Source organism: Solanum dulcamara, chromosome 11, assembly GCF_947179165.1.
Source record: "Solanum dulcamara chromosome 11, daSolDulc1.2, whole genome shotgun sequence".
In the NCBI taxonomy this organism is placed as follows: domain Eukaryota; kingdom Viridiplantae; phylum Streptophyta; class Magnoliopsida; order Solanales; family Solanaceae; genus Solanum; species Solanum dulcamara.
The window spans coordinates 26,634,152-26,654,670 of record NC_077247.1 but is presented as its reverse complement, the minus strand read 5'-3'; the positions used below and the strand labels follow the sequence as shown (position 1 = coordinate 26,654,670).

The 20,519-nt window shown below is 34.0% G+C and overlaps 1 protein-coding gene across 1 annotated transcript; it reads right to left on the bottom strand.

Annotated features, from left to right (window-relative positions):
- Window positions 1-619: 619 nt before the first annotated feature.
- On the bottom strand, window positions 620-2,819 carry LOC129873528 (lectin-like). The gene is made up of 3 exons (XM_055948641.1): window positions 2,512-2,819; window positions 1,762-1,871; window positions 620-1,159 (listed from the first exon to the last, which is right to left on the bottom strand). Exons 1-3 carry the CDS (start codon window positions 2,725-2,727, stop codon window positions 775-777), a joined length of 711 nt encoding a protein of 236 aa, XP_055804616.1. The 5' UTR covers window positions 2,728-2,819; the 3' UTR covers window positions 620-774.
- Between the last annotated feature and the right edge of the window lie 17,700 nt (window positions 2,820-20,519).

Here is a 20,519-nt window from a genome sequence, read left to right as displayed (position 1 = left end):
TATTTTATATTTAATTAATTGTTTCATAAATTAGTAGTTTTTATTTTTGAATTAATTATTGGGATAATTATGCCACATGGCCATTCGGCAAAAGTAATTATCAAAAAAATGGTCATTCGTTGTATAGACATGTATAGTCAGTGTATATTTCATGTATAGTTAGATTTTGAGTGTATCATAATGTATATTTTGTGTATAGCTCATTTATAATTAATCTATATTGTATAGTCAATGTAAACTTCTATGACTTTTAGCAAGTTATATTGTATAGTCACCGTATATTTCCCCATAGTTGTTACTGTTGCTTATTGGACAAGTTAGAATTCGTTAGAGTACTTAGTTTTTCTCTAGTTCTCGTTATCTTTATAAATAAGCAGTGAACCATTGTATTCTGTTTGACTTAGTTTATGTAAAATAACTTATAAGTTGGAAGCAGCTTATAAGTCAAAAAAAAATTGAGATAGCCCAACTTATTTTTTTGGCTTATAAGCTGGTTTAGATAAGGTAAACCAAACATACCCAATTGTTTTTTTTGGCTTATTTTAAGTATGATTTTAAGTTGGCCACCCAAACACTCAAAAAAGTTGAAAACAATTCTTCAGCAACATATAAATCAATCCAAACGGGCTCAACATTTTCTTTTATTGAACATAGTATATTGAGATGACAACGAATTAGAAATTTGTAATCTTAATCCATGTATACGAACACGCACGTACGTACATTTCTTTATATATGTATATATAATTTGAACTGAAAAGAGTATGTAATTATTCAAACGACAGGTGTAATTTTAACACCTTTGATAACAAGACCTGTTTTCCTCTCCTTCTTTTCATCCAGAATAAACTGAATTTGTTCATGGGAGATAAATTGTGGAATGAAGAACTCCCCAGCTAGAATTTCAAATGGCTCCTCAGAGCCTCTTTTTGCTAAATTTACTTTGTTTTGTATGGCTTCTTTCCATGTCTTTCCTGGTGGTACTAATACAGTTCTAACTGGATTTTTGTCCCAGCCAGAAACATGTTTGCTTTTTCTGAACCGCAAAACAAATTCAACCTTATACTTGGTGTCTGGTGAAAGCAATTCCGCGTTAAAGCTCCCATGAACTGAAAGTTCCTCCACTTCTCCCATCACAGCGATTTCAGCTCTCATATCTCTGCAAAATTAACATGATCTCATATCTCATATCTCTAGGGGAAATAGTTTATCTACCTTCATAATGTATATGAAGGGTGTAGGAGTAACTCTAAGTACACCAGTGAAATATTATACTATTTATATATGATTAAAATTATTTTTTATATATATATAGCAGATGTCGAATTTCATTCAAATAGTTCGTGTTTTTATTTTTCAAATTTTGAACCCCTTGATAAATGAAAATTCTAAATACTCTACCTCACACCCCCACTTATAAAAGTGCGTTGAGATGTTGCTATATATTGTTGTTGTTAGTTTTAAGTGTAAATTTGAACTATAATAAATAAAGAACTGAATTTAAGCATAATGTTATTGAACAGGACAAGTCCAGCCGTAGACTGTAGAGGTATAAAGTACAATTTTTTTAAAAACAATTATGAGATCTGTAAAAAAAAATTGTGTAATTCATTTCGAAGCGTTTAATATTTTATTCGGAAGTTTTTTTTTTATTTTCAAATTAAAAGTTGAATACTGTCGAATATGAAAATGATAATAATAAATTTATAGAGACAAAGGTTGCAATTGAAAAATATTAAAAATAGGGATTGAAGGCATTACTCTTTGGATCTCTGCCAGCTCCAGTTACGATGATCCGTTTGGCCAATAATTTCCAGATTTTTTGCAAACAACATGAAACAATTTTTCCCCGTCTCTCTATCTACCCAATACTGCATTTATCCAAACTATGTTAATTCCTCACCGAAAATGAATTAAACCCAAAAACTAATAATTAAACTTAAAATTATAATTCATTTCGATCATTTTATTTGTCCTCTATCTCTTTGGCATATTTCTTTAAAAAGTACAAATACTTGTCAAATTGAAAAATTAATAAGGGAAATATAAATTAATTTATACTCTTGATTAATCTTTTTTTAAGAAAACCTTATCATGACAACTAAATGAAAAAAGGATAGAGTAATAAGGGTTTATTTTATAAAATTAGCCATATTAATTATGCTTGAAAATCAAAGTTTAATTACTACTTCTTAGGTTTCATATTATATGATAATTTTTAGCTTTTATATATAATCCAAAATAAATAAATTCTTAAATAAGCAAGAAGGTATTAGTTTTTTTAAAACAATAGATGGATTTTAAATAATAAAGAAATCACATTGAATAGATACTATTTAATTAAGGTTGATTTAATGAACGCCTCTTGTTATTTAGGGTGAGTAAATTTCTTAAGACGTGCGTCCAAACTAAAAAATAACACATAATATGGATCACCAAAGTATTTTTCTACATAGTTAATAATATTTTTTTTTAAAAAAAGAAGAAAATTTGTTGTGCAAGAGTAGGTACCTTGGTCTTGCCGTCCGAAATCAGTATTCCTTTATAGAGCATGTCATAAAGTTTGTCCTTGCAGTAACTGTGGACGTCAATACATGCATCTTTTAGTATTTCTGAACACTTGTGTGGAAGATCAGCATCATTTGTATAGCTTTGTATAATTATATTGCTATCAAGAGTTGCATTTTTAGTACAAGGATCATTGATGCAACAAAAACTCTGACCCATCTCTCTGATAATTAATCAGCTCTGTTACTTATCTATAACTATATTAAAGAAGCTAGATAAAGCATCTATTGGGCATATTTTTCCATTATGTGAGTCATGTGGCATTGTGCTAATGTTGTTGCGTAAATGATGGCCTTTTCTAAAAGTCTCTAGTGAAAGACAGAATCTTACAGATAATAGGATTTATTCTTTAATTAAATACGAACATTATTGATTCAGAATGTGGCATATCATTATTTAATTGATGGTTTAAACTTGACATATTATTCTTATTGGAATTTAGTCATGTGTAAACAAATTATTATTGTTATTAGTATAACTTAACATGTGTTAGTAATATTGTTATCTAGGCAAGCTCATGCACGGATACACTTACGCTAAGGAGGAAAGAATTCATATGCCAAGGTACTAATTGTTCTGGGGAGAAAGCACCACAACTAAAGTTTGATATGATAATAAATATGAAAATAAATTGGACACGATAATTTTACGTAGAAACCCCTCAAACAGATAGAGGAGAAAAACCACGGGGTAGAAGGATTTTACTATGAAAATATGGGAGTACACTGCTCTCAAATACAAGGAGAAAACAACAATTAACACTCCTCTCTTGTAAAAGGAACAACTACTAAAGAGGACACTCAAAATACAATATTTATCTTGGTGTATAACTCTTTTTGTATTCTTACTCTCTTTTTCTGAATGATTTAAATGAGGGTAGAATGCCCTCTATTTATAAGAGGATGAAAACGCGTAGAAAATTTACGCGTTAATGTTCTAAGCATTTTTCTACGCGTCTGTCAACTTTTGCAAGCAAAAGGTTGCTTCATTTTTCTTTTTGCTTTTCACCTGTTTGACTTCTTTGCAGCAGCCTTTTGTGACTTTCTCTCATTCTTCCACTTGAAGATTTAATTGAGAATCAATTAAGTCTTCACACCATCCTTTCTATCCAATTACTGCAATGTTATGTTTCTGTTAGGCCAATAGAAGATCGACACCATTTAAACTTATTTCTGTTGATCGACTTTGTAAACATATCTGCTAGGTTGTCATTAGTGTGAATTTTATGAATATTCACACTGCCTTCTTCCACCTTCTCACGAACAAAGTGATACTGAACTCGTATGTGCTTTGTCCTTGAATGAAATGTCGGATCTTTGCAAGATGCAAAGCGCTCTGACTGTCACACAACAGAGCAACCTTCTCGTGTTTGTGCCTGAGCTCCTCCAGTAACATCTGCATCTATATTTCTTCTTTGCTAGCTTATGTAGCTGCTACATATTCTGCTTCCGTCGTAGATGTAGCCATGATAGATTGCAGTTTTGAAAGCCAGCTTACAGCTCCTCGAGCAAGAGTAAACACATAACCTATGGTGGGCTTGCTTTTATCAAGATCACCTGCATAATCTGAATCAACATAAGCTTTAACAGTAAAGTCTGATCCTCCATAACACATTGTAACATCTGAGGTACCCTTGATATATCTCAGGATCCTCTTAACAGTATTCCAATGCTCTCTACCAGGATTAGCCATGTATCCACTAACCACTCTCACTGCTTGTGCAATGTTAGGTCTTGTACATACCATGGCAAACATTAAACTTCCCACTGCTGATGCATATGGTACTCGAGACATCTCCATCCTCTATGCTTCATTGCTAGGACACATACCTGAGGATAACTTAAAATTAATAGGAAGTGGGGTAAAAATTGACTTACCGTTTTGCATCTTGAAGCGTCGCAAAATTTTCTTCAAGTAGTTCTTTTGAGAAAGCCAAATCTTCCTATTATTTCTGTCTCGATGAATTTGCATCCCCAAAATCTTGTTTGATGGTCCCAAGTCCTTCATTTCAAACTCCCTAGCTAACTGTGCCTTTAAATTTGTGAGACGATATTTGTTGGGGCCTGCTACCAACATGTCATCAACATACAATAGCAAAATAACAAAATCGTCATCACAAAATCTCTTGTAATAAACACAAGGATCTGAACTATGTCTGTTGTATCCAAGGCCTATAATGAAGGAATCAAATCTCTTATACCAACACCTCGGCACCTGTTTGAGACAATATAGAGATTTGTTCAACCTTCAAACCAAGTTCTCTTTTCCCTGTTCTTCAAAACCTTCTGGTTGGAGCATGTAAATTTCTTCTTCAAGTTCTCCATGGAGAAATGCAGTTTTTACATCTAACTGCTCCAAGTACAAGTCAAATGTAGCACACATCTGTAGGACCACTCGAATTGTTGTGAGTCGAACCACCGGAGAAAATATCTCATTGAACTCTATACCTTCTTTCTGAGCGAATCCTTTCACCACTAATCTTGCACGATATTTCTCCACTTGATCATTACCATTGCGTTTGATCTTGTAGACCCATTTGTTTCTAATGGCCTTCCTTCTTTGTGGTAATTGAACAAGATCTCATGTTTTATTTTTATGAAGAGCTTCAATTTTTTCTTGCATTGCTGCCACCCACAAAGATGATTCTTGGCCTTTCATAGCCTCGTAAAAAGTTGAAGGCTCTCCATCTTCTGTTAGTAGATAGTATGCAATATTACTCTCCATAGAATAATCTGAGTGCCAAGCTGGTTCTCTTCTCTCCCTAGTTGACCGTCGAACTTCTAAAGTTTTGATCTCAGTTTGCTCTTGTTCTTCGTGCTCTGGTGCTACTTCAGAAGAAATTGGAACTTCTTTTATTTCTTTAACTTCAACTGTAGTAGTCTCTGATTTTTCTTTTGAAGTGCTACCTTCTTTTGCTTGTATCTTATTTTCAACAAATACAATATCCCTGCTGATTACCACCTTGCGGGCTGTGGGATCCCATAAGTGATATCCCTTGACTCCATCAGCATACCCTAAGAAAATGCATTATTTGGATTTTGGATCCAACTTCGATTTTTCTTGGGTGTTGTACATAATATAAGTAGGACTTCCGAATATATGTAAGCGAGAATAATCAGTTGATTTTCCTATCCACATCTCCATTGGCGTTCTTAGATCAATTGCGGTTGATGGTGACCGATTGATCACATAACAGGCAGTTTTGACTGCTTCTGCCCAAAATGGTTTTTCCAACCCTACAGTTGCCAACATAGCTCTTGTTCGTTCCAAAGAGGTTCTGTTCATCCACTCTGCTATTCCATTTTATTGTGGAGTATATGCCACCATGAACTACCGTTTATTACCTTTTTGTTTATAAAAGTTATCAAATTCATCACCAGTATATTTTTCTTCATTATCTTTCCTCAAACACTTGATCTTTTTCTCAGATTCAAGTTCCACCCACGCTTTGAACTGTTTGAAAACTTGAACAACATCTGCCTTTCTCTTGATTGGATACACCCAACTTCTCTTGGAGAAATTGTCAATAAATGACACAAAATATTTCGCTCCTCCTAGGGACTCCATCGATGCTTGCCAGATATCAGAGTGGACCGGATCTAGTATTTCCTTGCTTTTAGCAGAGGAACTGCTAAATTTCAGTCTATTTTTCTTACTGGTAACGCAATGCTCACAAAAGGGTAGTGAAACCTTTTTGAGCCCTGTAAGAAGCTTTTTCTCAACAAGAATCTTCAAACCTCGTTCCGACAAATGGCCAAGCTTACGATGCCACATCATCGTAGATTCTTCAAATGAACTTGCTGACGCAGTTGGTACTTCTCCTTCTTGGTGTGTTTTACCTTTAAGCATATAGATTTGCAATAAGTTTTTCTGCTTTCATCACTAAAAGCGCTCCTTTGGATATTTTCATGACTCCATCATGAGTCTTATATGAACATCCATTATTATCTAATTATCCCCAAAATAATAGATTCTTCCTCAAGTCTTTTATATGTCGTACCTCCTGGATGGTGCGTATCGTGCCATCATACATTTTTATTTTGATGGACCCAATACCAATAACTTCCAAAGCATGACCGTCTCCCATAAACACAGACCCTCTTGAGATAGGATTATATTGATGGAACCATTCTCTTCGAGAAGTCATGTGCCATGTTGCTCCTGTGTCCATGATCCAGACTTTAGTGAAATGTTTTCTGCCTTCATTATTTGATATTGCTTCACTACATAAAATATCGCCATTATCCGAGGTACATGCAACATTCCCTTGAGCATGTGATGTCTTAGAGTGTTCACTCTTCTTTTTGAACCGACAATCTTTCTTGAAGTGCCCTTTGTTGCCACAGTTATAATACTTGATATTTTTCTTACTTCTTGATTGAGATCTACCATAATTGTGACTCCACTAGGGCCACGTTCCGTTGGTCTTTCTCTCACCATCATCAAAGCTTCAGCTTGCTGAGAACTTGCTTGTTTGTCTTTCTTATTTTTGCATCGATTTTCTTCTTCTAAGACAGCGGCTGCAATTTCATCAAAAACTAGACTGTCTATATTGTTCGTCAAGTTGATGATGAGTTGATCATACGAGTCAAGCAGACTTTAAAGTAGAAGCTCCGCACGTTTAGTCCCTTTTATTTTACAACCTATTGTTGTAAGTTGTGAAAACAGAGTATTCAAAGTATTGATGTGTCCAGTTACTGACATGGACTCTGCCATTCGAAGAGTATATAATCTTCTTTTTAAGAAGATTTTATTATGCAAATACTTGGCCTCGTACAATCCTGTAAGAGTATCTAATATTTCTTTCGTCGTCCGCTTTTTAGCCACACTAGACAATACTTGATGAGCTAGTGCCAAGTGTAGATCAGCAACTGCGTTGCTGTCTATGTCATTCCACTTGCTGTCATTAGTAAAATCTGTGGGTCTGCCTTCAATTACAGCTAAGCAATTGTCCTTTCTCAATATCGCTTTTGTTTTCATTTTCCACAATGAAAAATTAGTCCCATTGAATTTTTCAACGTCAAACTTTTTTGTACTCGACATTGTTATTTGCTTCACATCCTTCTAGATTGTTTCTGAATATTTTTATGAATAATCGTGACAAACTGTACCGTCATCGAAATTTACTATTCATGTGAATAGTACTATTTACTGAATTTTACTATTCATGAAAATTTACTATTCACAAATAGTACTTTCGCATAAAATAGATAGAATAATCGAGGGTTCTGATACCACTATTGTGGGGAGAAAACACCACAACTAAAGTTTGATATGACAATATATATGAAAATAAATTGGACACGAGAATTTTATGTGGAAACCCCTCAAACAGATAGAGAGGAAAAATCACGGGGTAGAAGGATTTTACTATAAAAATATGGGAGTACACTGCTCTCAAATACAAGGAGAAAACAATAATTAACACCCCTCTCTTGTAAAAGGAACAACTACTAAAAAGGACACTCAAAAATACAATATTTATCTTGGTGTATAACTCTCTTTGTATTCTTACTCTCTTTTTCTAAATGATTTAAATGAGGGCAGAATGCCCTCTATTTATAAGAGGATGAAAACGCGTAGAAAATTTATGCGTTAATTTTCTACGCATTTTCTACGCGTCTTTCAACTTTTGCAAGAAAAAAGTTGCTTCATTTTTCTTTTTTCTTTTCACCTTTTTGACTTCTTTGCAGCAACCTTTTGTTACTTTCTCTCACTAATAGAGCTACATGTCATTCCTTCTATAGAAAGCAAATGGCAAGGTAGAATCCAACAGTTGGAGGATGATTAGTGGCCTGAAAATTGTGAAGATTGTATGTGCCTTTGCCATACAACTGATAAGTGTCCACTACATAAAGCAATAACTCCTACAAAACCTGATAATATAAAAGTGGTAATTCCAAAAATAGCTCACACAAAACCTGCCCCAACTCCTCCAAATTTGTTGGTGATCCTCAAGAAAAGAAGTAGCAGCAATTCCAACTACAATGGCATCCCAAACCAATGCCAGATGATCCAGTTGGACTCTCTAATATAGCTAGAATCGATATTTTTGAAAAATAAAATTACCTAATATAGCTGGGTCGTGTTGTATTTATGAGATAAAAAAGGAGGGAACTAAAGCCTGACCTCCATTACAACACCATGGTGAGCTAGTCACCTTATGAACTAGAAGATTATAATCTCACATAGTAGAATGTAAGAAATTTGGAGAAAAATTAATGGTATGTGTACCTTATTCTTGCAGTGGAAAATGTTGATTTTGCTATCATTCCAAAATTGTCCCAAATTGACTTTGTCTCTCAAGGAAACACAGTGCAATATCACAAACAAAATGTTTTTCCTTGTGTGTTGATGTGAATTTGAGAAAAAAGATCAGTTACCTTTGGTTTTTCACTCTTTGTCTTTTTTTGGTTGATGTTACGCTATTTTCAATCTGAAGAGAAGAGCTAATTTTAAAAGGAGAGGTTGAGCAGTTACTTATAACTGTTCCTTCTTCTTTTCCAAATCTAGATATATATTATGTAATCCTCTTTTTTTTTTAAAAATGAATTGGATCAGGTAAAATTGGATCGGAACGGGGCGGTTGGTCCACATGGGCGACCCACGACCCATAAGATCTCTTAGGTACATCTTTTTTTGTACTCTTACGTACTTGAAGTTCAGATTCCTTTATAGTATTTTGGGATTCAAAACTCTCACTTAGACTAGGAACCATTTCTTGATTAATTGATCTATTAAGTATATCCGACAATATTATGTGATCTTTTGAATTCGATATTTCATAGAGAAGTTCACCTTCATTTATTTTACCATTTTTGGAAAATTCATTTTCTAAAATGTAACATCTCATGATACAATTTTAGTAATACTTTCATCCTCCAATTAATCGATGAACACATACCCTTTGAACATTTTTGAGTATCTTATGAAGATACATTTCTTTCCTTTTGGACTTAGATTACCAAACTCACAAAAATGATCTTTGATATATGCAGCACAACTTTAAGATCCTAGATTATTCAGGTTTGTTTATGACCAGTTCAAAGTTCATAAGGAGTGAAGGATAATAATTTAGAAGGCACTTTATTTAGTATGTAGCCTGCAGTCAATAATGCATCTATCCAAAAAGAGATAAACAAATTTGATTGCGCCATCATTAATTTTGTCATATCCAACAATATTTTATTCCTTCTTTCAGCTGCACCATTTTATTGAGGTGTATATGGAGCAATTAACAGTCTTATAGTATCCTTTTAAGTACATTCTTTTTCAAATTATTTTGACAAATATTCACGTCCTCGGTAGGTTCTTAAAGACTTTAGTTTTATCTAATTGATTTTCAACTTCATTCATATATCTTCTAAATCACTCAAGTGCTTCACATTTATGAGAAATCAAATAGATATAATCAAAGCACGTGAAATCATCAATAAATGTAATGAAGTATGTGGCATAAAACCTTTCCCTCATATTCATTGTATCTCATATATCATAATGGATTAATTGAAGTGGGAACTCAGTTATTTTAGCCTTCCTAAATGGTTTACGTATAACCTTTTTGTAGCAAGAGAGTTTTCACAAGTTGGCATATAAATTTTGGAGATAGAACCTAAAAGCCCTTTCTTCGCCTACCTATTCAATCGATCTTTTCCTATGTTACCTAATTTTTCATGTCATATAATAACATCAATATTATTGTTACTAGAATAACATGTAATTACACAAAGGTCAACATAATAGTCACAAGTTGAAATATTACAATCTTAAACAATAAAACGATAATAACAAAGTACAAAATCATACAAAACATTGTCTAAAGTTATTCTAACACCATTGCGACTAAAAGCAAATCAAAACCAATATCTAGAAGAACAGACACAGATACTAAGTTTTATTGAATCTCAATAACATATAGAATGTCATGCAAGATCAAAGATTGGCCACCACGCAAGTCCACTTTGTAAGTGCCTATTCCTTTGACTTAAAGTCTAGCATTATTTCCTGCATAAATCCACATTGATCTAAGTGAAAATGTGTAACGACCCATTAGGTCATTTTGAGAACTAGAACTTTTTATTTCATAAAGGACTCACTCCATAAACTTTTAATGGGTATTTGGACTATTTGATAACCATAGTTATTTAATTGAGGGGTGAATTTAGATAACTTAATTAATTAATGGGCTAAACTAGTAATATAGTTAATATCTTATACCACTTATTCCATATTTATTAAAATCAGTTAGTGGGGTTGTAATCTTTAATACCTAATTAATTAGAAAATAGAAGAAAAGAGAATAGGGGGAAAAGCTTACCTGCGGCGCCGATGAAGAGCATGCCACATTGAGGTTAGAATCAACCACACCTTTATTTAGTCATTTGTGTATACAGATAAAAGGTATATTATTGCTAGTATTATAATTGATAACGGGGAAGGGAATTGGATATGTGTACAAACAAATGAGAGATGTTGTAACCATAATTTTGGTGGATGAATTTATGATAAAATAGTATAGTTACTGATGAATAATCATGAGAGTATAATAAGGTAATCATTAAACAATGATTGGATGAAATAGATTTCTGAATTGGGTCTGCAATTTGTCGCCATTAGTTTTAATTACTTTCATTTTAATTTACTCTTATAATTATCATATTATGATTCAAATTTTGATATATTGAGATAGATAATTAAATACTAAATGTATTATATTATATAAATATCATTAGATTTATGTTACTTGGAGGAATTAAGACTTAACCCTAGGCATAAAAATTTAGAAAATGTAAGATTTGATTATTAATTGGCATCAAGATTTGGAAACTTGATTTTAGATTTGGGTGAGTTGTTGGGTCTAGGTTAAATAGATATATAATATTGGTGTCTACGAATTCGTATACTTACGAATATTGTATTCTTGATAGATTGGAAACGTGAGGCATTGAGGAAAGGGAACTCATTGGTGAATTAGCTTGCTTGATTTTGGTTCTTCGATTGAGGTAGGTTATGGTTTTTATTCTATATCATAGATAGACTCTTAATAGTGATTGATATTCATTGAGTAATATGTGTGAAGTTAATACACATTTAATTGTTGTGGTTTGGATGGTTGATATGTTGTTGTGATTGGTCTAAAATCCTGAGGCCATGAAATCCATAATCTTGAACTTGCCCTATCAAAAATGGTGCCTTGAATAAAGAAGGCTTGATGAAATATTGTTAATAAAGTGGAATGTAATCATGAAGAATGATAAATTAATTATATTTAGATCGGGTGTCACGTTCCGACACGGTATATTTGGATCGGGTGTCACGTTCCGACACGGTATATTTGGATCGGGTGTCACATTCCAGCACGGTAATATTAAAGAAAAATAAATTAAAATGACTTAATACTACCCAATCTCCATAACTCATTTTCCAAAAGAGTGTGATGTGGAGGCTTGAGTCCTCATGTGTGACCTCGATGTTGTTGACTGGTTATGAAATTGTTCATTTTTTTGTCACTTGATCTTGTTGGTTGCCTCCTGTTTAGTGCTATGGTTGATTTCTCGCTACTACTTTGTGCATATTGATTTCTATTTTGAGTCGGACGATGATATCTACTCAGTACATGTTGTCCTGTACTGACCCCTACTTGTATCTTTTCTTGTTTTATTTTGTGGAGTGCAGCGAGTGTTCCACCGACTTCGACTCGACCTCAGCTCTAGTCAGTCTCAAGATCATCGGATTTCAGGGTGAGCTATCCTTCTAGATCGTGATAGATTTTCTCGGTTATGGCATAGTATCTTTAGTTTTCGGACACATTTTGTTATTTGTTTATTTTAGTGTTTGATACTTCCAAACTTAGTTTTGGAAATTAGATGTCCTTAATGTGATGACTTTCAGGTTTTGGGAAAAACGTATTTATTTAAGCTTCCGCATTATGGTTATATTTATTAGTTGGGGTTTGTATCGTTGGTTCTCCCACCTAGGAGGTTAAGTGTGGGTGTCACTCATAGACCATTTTGGGTCGTGACAAAATGGGTGAAACTCTACAAATGCTTCTTGATCACGACTCACATGGTTAATGTATCCAGAGTCTACAATTCACATAGGATAAGATTTAGTTAGTAAAGAAGTGCTTGAAATATATGTAGCACTCATAGATGCATTTAGAAATGCTATCTCTTTTGGCTCGGTACATTGACGAGCAAAATGCCCTGGAACTTGGCAATAGTAGCACTTCATTTTGCTCTCTTCTATCTTGTTGAAAAATTATTTTTTCTTTTTGGAATTTGGTTTTTTCTTTTTGTTAGATGGCTCTTCTCTGAAGCCTGAACACTTGTACCACATTATTCTGCGACTTCAGCAGCACCAAGACGCTGATCTTCAAGTTCAACATGGAGGGAAACATCATGTCACGCCTCGAGAGGGTACCCTAGGTGTGGCCAGCACTTAAAAATTATATCTGGCCTACGAGATAACCATTTTGTCTCATCACTCATTTATTCATTAACAGAAGAATTAAGTAAAAATAAAAATACTTATGTGGGCTCGCCATCATCAACATCAAAGGAAAGAAATAATCCTTAGAAGAAGTAGTTTCAAAGGAGAACTACTTGAATTACATCATCAAACTCTGTCTACGAAGCCTCTAACACTATCAGATAGTGTTAATGACATGTCCTTGACTACCTCAAAAGAAACATAATATTCAACAATAATAAAAGGCTAAAGAATTTCTCCAAAAATAAAGACTCACCAAATAGCTGAAAAGTAATTAGTCTTCAATGATGCGCCTGTTGAGGATCTCTAACACCTATATTTGTATCATAAAATGTTGCAGGTCGAATGACGTCAGTAAATGAAATGTATGAGTATGTAAAATTGCAAGAAAGTAAGGACAAATATCAAGAAACTCCTCTCATGAAGACTCTGCTCAGAACTCAACATCATCTCAACATCAATACGTAATGCAAGTTTAAAAATAACAATAAGCAATGCTTACTAGTTGGGATTTACTTTAACAAACAACCATCACTTATGAGCTAGTGATGATACAACGAAGCGATGTCATTGCCAAATCCATCTAATACCTTACCAGGGTAAAGGACATCACCATCTTGGATCCAATCATCAAAGTCCTCTTTTTAGGACATAAGAGACATAGCCTCCATCCTACGCAGGCTACGTAGTTCTGAGATTTAAGTCAATTAAACTCTTACCTAAGTCGGTGTTCAATACTACTCCCAAAATATGTGCTCATACTAACCTCATCATCTAGTCTCATTGGACTTTAATGACCCATCTCATTACCTCTTCATCAATTATCACAATTCAAAACATCATTTATATCTCATCAAAATATCTTGCTCAAATATAATTTAAGCCAAAGAATTAAATTTATTTAAACTCAATGCTTTTACTCTTTCAAAGCTCAATAAAATACATATATAGTATTAATTCAAATCACTCTTTTTGTCAATTCATATTAAAATCCATTATCTTTACTCAAAACATGTATAAAAAAATAATAATGAACATCAAATCAATTAGGTTTTATAGGAAAGTCGCCACGAACAACAATTCCAATAATATGAGTGATAAAAATAATAATAATTTCAATGTATAAATATATCTAACTCAATAAAAGAAAAATTAACTCATTTAGAATTCAAGAATTAGGGTAAAACTCAACTATAATTCAACTACGATGAGTTTAAATATTGGGCGCATGGACGAACTCAATTCAATGCTATGAATAGCCTTACATACCTGAATCCAAAGCTTTACTCTGAATTGAAGAACTGAATGAACACTCTTGAAACTCGAGCCTTTTCTCCTCGCCGGATCATTTTGTGTATTACCCGGAGTATAAGAATTACTGGAATAGTATTTCTACACTACTAAAAACTAGAACTATATTTGAGAATGAGTAAAGAAGTGTATAGAAAGAAGAGTTACTTGAGAAAAAATGATGAATAAAATAAGAAAATAAGGTGGGTATTATAGGTGTGGAGGAATGACCTAATAATAAATAAAAATAATTAAAAAGAATAATCTTAAAAATTTAATAGAGGATTGTGATGTCATGGGTGGTGTCAAATAGAGGACTGTTGATGTCATGGGTGATGTTAAATGGATCTAGATTTTTTCATATTGGTGAGATAAACCTTCTTTTAACGAAATAAGCTTTTTCGGAGCTGCGTTTGAATAAGATAATTTTCTTATTAGAATTTGGTGTCTCATATGAATTATAGCTCTAGAAGTCAAATTTTATATTGTTCAAGAATTAACTAATTTGGAGCATCCTACATGATATATGATTTTTCTTCTACAAACACTTTATTTCGTCACAGCATCATATCTTGTAAAAATTAATTTATTTGACCTACTTAGCCTCCAATTCGTAAGATATGGCACACAAAAGTTGTAGCTAATGATATTGTGGTTATTCAGAAATTTAAATCACCTAATTTGGACAATCCTATAAAAAGTTATGTCAAAAATATAGAAGTAGTATCATTTTCATCTTGAATTGAAACACCACATACAACGTTTTAGGGGTGTTACACATCAAAGAAGATTTTGATACTATCATTATGGATCAAGTTAATCTTCAAATATTTCTAATTATTGGGAAGAGACCGAATCACTACTTGAACTTGTTGCTCATCTGAGAGTGGAAGGAATACTCTCAGTGAAGCCTTACATACCTGGAATCCGAAGCGTTACTCAGAATCGAATAACTTAATAAACACTCTTGAATCCTAGAATTTTCTCCTCGCCGGAGCATTTTGTGTACTACCCAAGTATATGAATCATCGAAATATTATTTCGACACAACTAAAAAATAAAACTATATTTTGAGAATGAGCAAAGGAGTGTATAGAGAAAAGAGTTACTTCAGAAAGCTTGATAAACAAAATGATGAAATGAGGTGGGTATTTATAGGTGTGTAGGAGGGATTTAACACTAATTAAAATAATTATAAAGAAAAAATCTAAAAATTTAATGGAAGATTGTGATGTCATGGGTGATGTCAAATGGAGTACTATTGATGTCATGGGTGATGTTAAATAGATCTAGATCTTTCCATTGTTGGTAAGATGAACCTTATTTTAATAGAATAATATTTTTCGGAGCTGCATTTCAATAAGATAACTTCCTCATTAGGATTTGGTGTCTCATATAAATTGTAGCTCTAGAAGTCTACTTTCATGTTGTTCAAGAATTAACGGATTTGGAGCATCCTACAATGAGATATGAGTTTTCTTCTACAAATATTCCATTTTATCACAACACCATGTCTTACAAAAATTAATTTATGTGACCTACTTAGCCCCGAATCGTAAGATATGGTATATGAAAGTTGTAGGTAATGATGTTGTGGGTATTCAGAAATTTGAATCACCTAATTTAGACTATCATATGAAAAATTATGCCAAAAATACAGAAGCAGTATTATTTTCATCTAGATTTGAAACACCACATACAACATTTTAGGGGGTGTTACAATATCTCCCCCTTGATATGATTCATCCTCGAATGAAGATGAAATTTGGAGAAACCAAGAAAGAATATCATCGAGACATCAATTTCTCAAAAACTATGATACTCAAATGCTCAAACAACACATACTCAAATAGTTAATGACTCAAACTCAAGAATACATATTGACTCAAAGGTAGAAATAAGGAATATTAACTTGAATATCATCATGAGAAAGCACGAATAGATAAGGATATTTAGCCTTCATATCTTCTTCAGCTTTCTATTTAGCATCTTCAACATATTGATCACTCCATAGGACTTCGACAGATGTCACTTCCTTAGTTATTAATTTGCGAACATGACGATTAAAAATCTGAACTGGAATTTCTTCATAACTCAAACTCTCTTTCACCAATGCTCTCAGTCGGGACAACAAGTGAAGGATCTCCTAAACACTTCTTAAACTTAGAGATGTGAAACACGGGATGAATAGTTGCTAACTTTGGGGAAAATTCTAATTCATAGGCTACGTTACCAACCCTCTTCACAATTTGATAAGGACCAATGTAGCGGGGACTAAGATTCCCTTTATTTCAAAATTTCATCACACCCTTCATGGGTGAAACTTTCAAATATACCCAATCATACACTTCAAACTCCAAATATCCCCTCTTAACATCAGTGTAGGATTTCTGGCGACTCTGAGCAGTCCTCAACCTCTCTGTGATGGTTTTCACCTTCTTCATAGCTTGGTGAACCAAGTCTAGTCCAATCAACTCCGCTTCACCAACTTCGAACCAACCAATTGGAGATATACATCTCCTCCCATACAGAGCTTTATAAGAAGCCATATGAATACTCGAATGGAAGCTATTATTGTATGCAAACTCAATAAGAGGTAAATGATCATCCCAATTACCTTTAAAGTTAATGACACAGGCTCTCAACATATCCTTCAAAGTTTGTATCGTATACTCTACCTGGCCGTTTGTGTGCGGATGAAAAGCAGTACTAAGGTGCACTCTTGAACCCAAACCCTACTAAAACAACTTCAAAAATTGAGCAGTGAATTGAGCTCCTCTATGTGAGATGATAGACAAAGGAACTCCATACAGTCTAACAATCTCTCTAAGATACAGTCTAGCATAATCCTCTGCGGTGTCCGTAGTCTTAACCGACAAGAAATTGGCCGATTTGGTCATCCTATCCATAATTACCCAAATAAAGTTATGTTGTTTGCAGGTTCGCGGTAAACCAGTAATGAAGTCCATATTGATCACCTCCCTTCTTCATTCTGGATCTCGATATTCTGAGCCACTCCATAAGGCCTTTAGTGCTCAACTTTAACTTATTGGCAGTTCGGGCACTTAGACACAAACTCTGCTATATCTCTATTCATTCCACTCCACCAGTATACTTCTCTCAAGTTATGGTACATCTTTGTCGAACCTGGATGGGTTGAATGCCTGGAATTATGGGCTTCTTCCATGATTCTCTCTCGAATGACATCAACACTTGGAATACATAATATCCCTTGAAAGCTCAACACTCCATCTCCCCCTTTGGCAAAAGTCATTACCTTCTACTTGTGAACCTTATCTTTCAGTTTAAGGAGAATGGGGTCCTAATCTTACTTTTCTTTCACATCTACAACTAGGGATGATTCAGCTCCATTTCAGACTATTATACCACCCTCACTAGAGTCAATAAGTTGAACTCCCAAATGCGCAAGTCTATGCACTTCCTTTTCTAACTCTTTTTTTTCCTCTTCCATATGGGTCGTGCTCCCCATTGATAACCTGCTAAGAGCATCAGCAACTACGTTTGCTTTACCCGGGTGGTAGAGAATATTTATGTCATAATCCTTGAGCAACTCTAGCCATCTCCTCTATCTTAAGTTTAAATCCTTCTGACTGAATACATACTACAAGCTCTTGTGGTCCGTGTATACATCCACATGTACACCATAAAGATAGTGACACCAGATCTTAAGAGCAAATACCATAGCTGCCAACTAAGGTCCTGAGTAGGGTAGTTATTCTCATGGGTCTTAAGTTGTCTGGAGGCATAGGCAATGACCTTACCTTTCTGCATCAACACACGTCCCAAACCCACTCTGGAAGCATCATAATATATTACAAAACCATATGTTCCTTCGGGTAGGGACAACACTAGAGTAGTAGTCAATCTTGTTTTCAACTCTTGAAAGATTTTCTCACAAGCATCAGACCCTTGAAACTTAGCCTTTTTCTGAGTTATCTTAGTCAATGGTGACGATATGGATGAAAATACCACAACAAACCTCCTATTGTAAACAACCAAATCTAAGAAACTCCTTATGTCAATTGATGAGGTGGGTCTGAGTCAATTCTTAACAACCTCAATCTTTTGAGCATCAACTTGAATTTCATCACCAGATATAATATGACCTAGGAACACTACAGACATAATACAAAACTCACACTTCGAAAACCTAGCATACAACTCCCTCTTCTTGAGAGTTTGAAGGACAATCCTAAGGTGGTTTGTAGAATCCCCTTTGGGAGGATGCCACTTACAAAGCAAAAGACAAGTTTTTTTTATAATCTCAAATAGTCAACACATTTAGAAAACTTGTTTTGAAATTCTATTTCCAATTCAACACCATTGCGGGTTCATAAAATACACAAAACTCCAACTAGTAATTATCACAAAACTATTATCTTCCTTTGTGTATAATGACAAGTCAAAGTATAAACCTAGTACATGGCATGACTTGAGTTAAAAGCACAATCCAAAAATAGCAAAACTAGTCACCCGGTTCAAGTTATAAGCATATGGTTTTGTTTCCACAAGTCTTCAAAATATCAACAAAAGTGCCACATGTATTTTGTACAAGTCCCCAAAGTATTTACAAAACTAGATGCATATGCAGATGTGATCTTCACAAGGGCTCCAAAAGTCTACTCCAAATGGTCATCTTCACATCTCATCCCACACATTACCTAGAATACAAAACAACTATCGCCAAGCATAAAGCTTAGTGGTGTATAAACTTTGGACTTTGATTCATTAAACTCTTCAATTCTCTTGTTCGTCGTTGGTGGCTCGATAATGTAAAAGTAAGCCTAAGTGAACTAGTATATCAAAGTATCGAATACAAATATTAAAGAGTTTCAAAATATCAATATTAATATTCGAAGATTCAAGTATCAAGAAAGCTTACAATTCAATTCAAAAGAGTTGTCAAATAATCAATTTCACCCAATAGGTAAGTCATGCCTTCACACTAAGCACAATCAATATCAATACGGACCAAAGCCCCAAAATTAAGAAGGGTCGTTACCCAATATCAAGAGAATCAAGAACCATGTTGAAAGTGGTTTTCCACTCGTACCCGAGAATGGACGAAACCCCATCGTCACGATGAAATATAAATCCAAAGTCAAGATGGGAAGGGTAAGAATCGAGAGGCATGCCAATATCAATGACAAGTCACCATAACAAGAAGGACAAAGTTCCAACAAGAATGCAAAATGATCAAGCAATTCGTACAAGTAGGCGGTTTAGCAAAAGTTTTGCAGTACTTGAGATAATAGTCATACCATAATACAAAACAAGGAGTAAGGAAACAACCCATCAAAATACTTGAAATTTCAAAAAATAAAATATTCCAAGTTCAAGTTTGTACACGAACCTTGGCATTTTAGCACATAAAAAGTTCTACCACAACTCAAGGAGCTCAATTCCTTTACGCCATAGACCAACCAAAATCCACTTTCTCAAACAGTTCTTCTTAAATGGTATAAGCTATATACACCTTAAATACAATAAAATATCTACATAAGTTTAAAAGTCTCATCATATCGAAACTAAACATGAAATCAAAGAAAATCAGGCCAAACTATCAAAATAAGAGTTTTGGACAGCCTACTGTCTTGTATTATTGCTCTATTTCAAAGGAGTAAATGGGGGAGGTAGGCTTTGTGGCCTCAATGAAACTTATAGACATGTGTATTAGGGTCGCATTAAATTTTGAATCACCCCTACAACAATTTTGTATAAAATGATATGCCCAAAATACCAACAGCTGTCCATGTAGGATTTCCAAAACAAAATCTGGGCAGCACCTCCTCTATACTTCATCATCCTTTTTTGAGCAGATATAAGAAAAACTGGGTTCTAGAGCCTACATGAAAGTTATAGACCTATGAAATATATTTCAAAATATCTTGAATCACTTGAAACGAAGCTTTACACAAGGAGTTATACTAAAATTACTAACAGAAGTCCCATAAAAAAATGGGTTTGCAACCAAAGTTTATTCCCCCAATTTTGACAACAAAAACTTATCACCAACATCAATAACAATATCAACAATAATTATACATAATAACTTAACAAATTCCACCAATTTAATCCAACCAAAACAGCCCCTAATCCATAAATCTCAACAAAGCAACAAACAAGTTTATAACGCTTCTTCCTCCGTT

Bases quoted from the DNA above. Each gene is read 5' to 3' on its own strand.
- LOC129873528 (XM_055948641.1), bottom strand. From the start codon at position 2,727: ATGGGTCAGAGTTTTTGTTGCATCAATGATCCTTGTACTAAAAATGCA. The intron at 1,872-2,511 runs GTACCTACTCTT...GGATAAATGCAG, and splicing joins TTTCGGACGGCAAGACCAAG to TATTGGGTAGATAGAGAGAC. The intron at 1,160-1,761 runs GTAATGCCTTCA...TTAATTTTGCAG, and splicing joins AGCTGGCAGAGATCCAAAGA to AGATATGAGAGCTGAAATCG.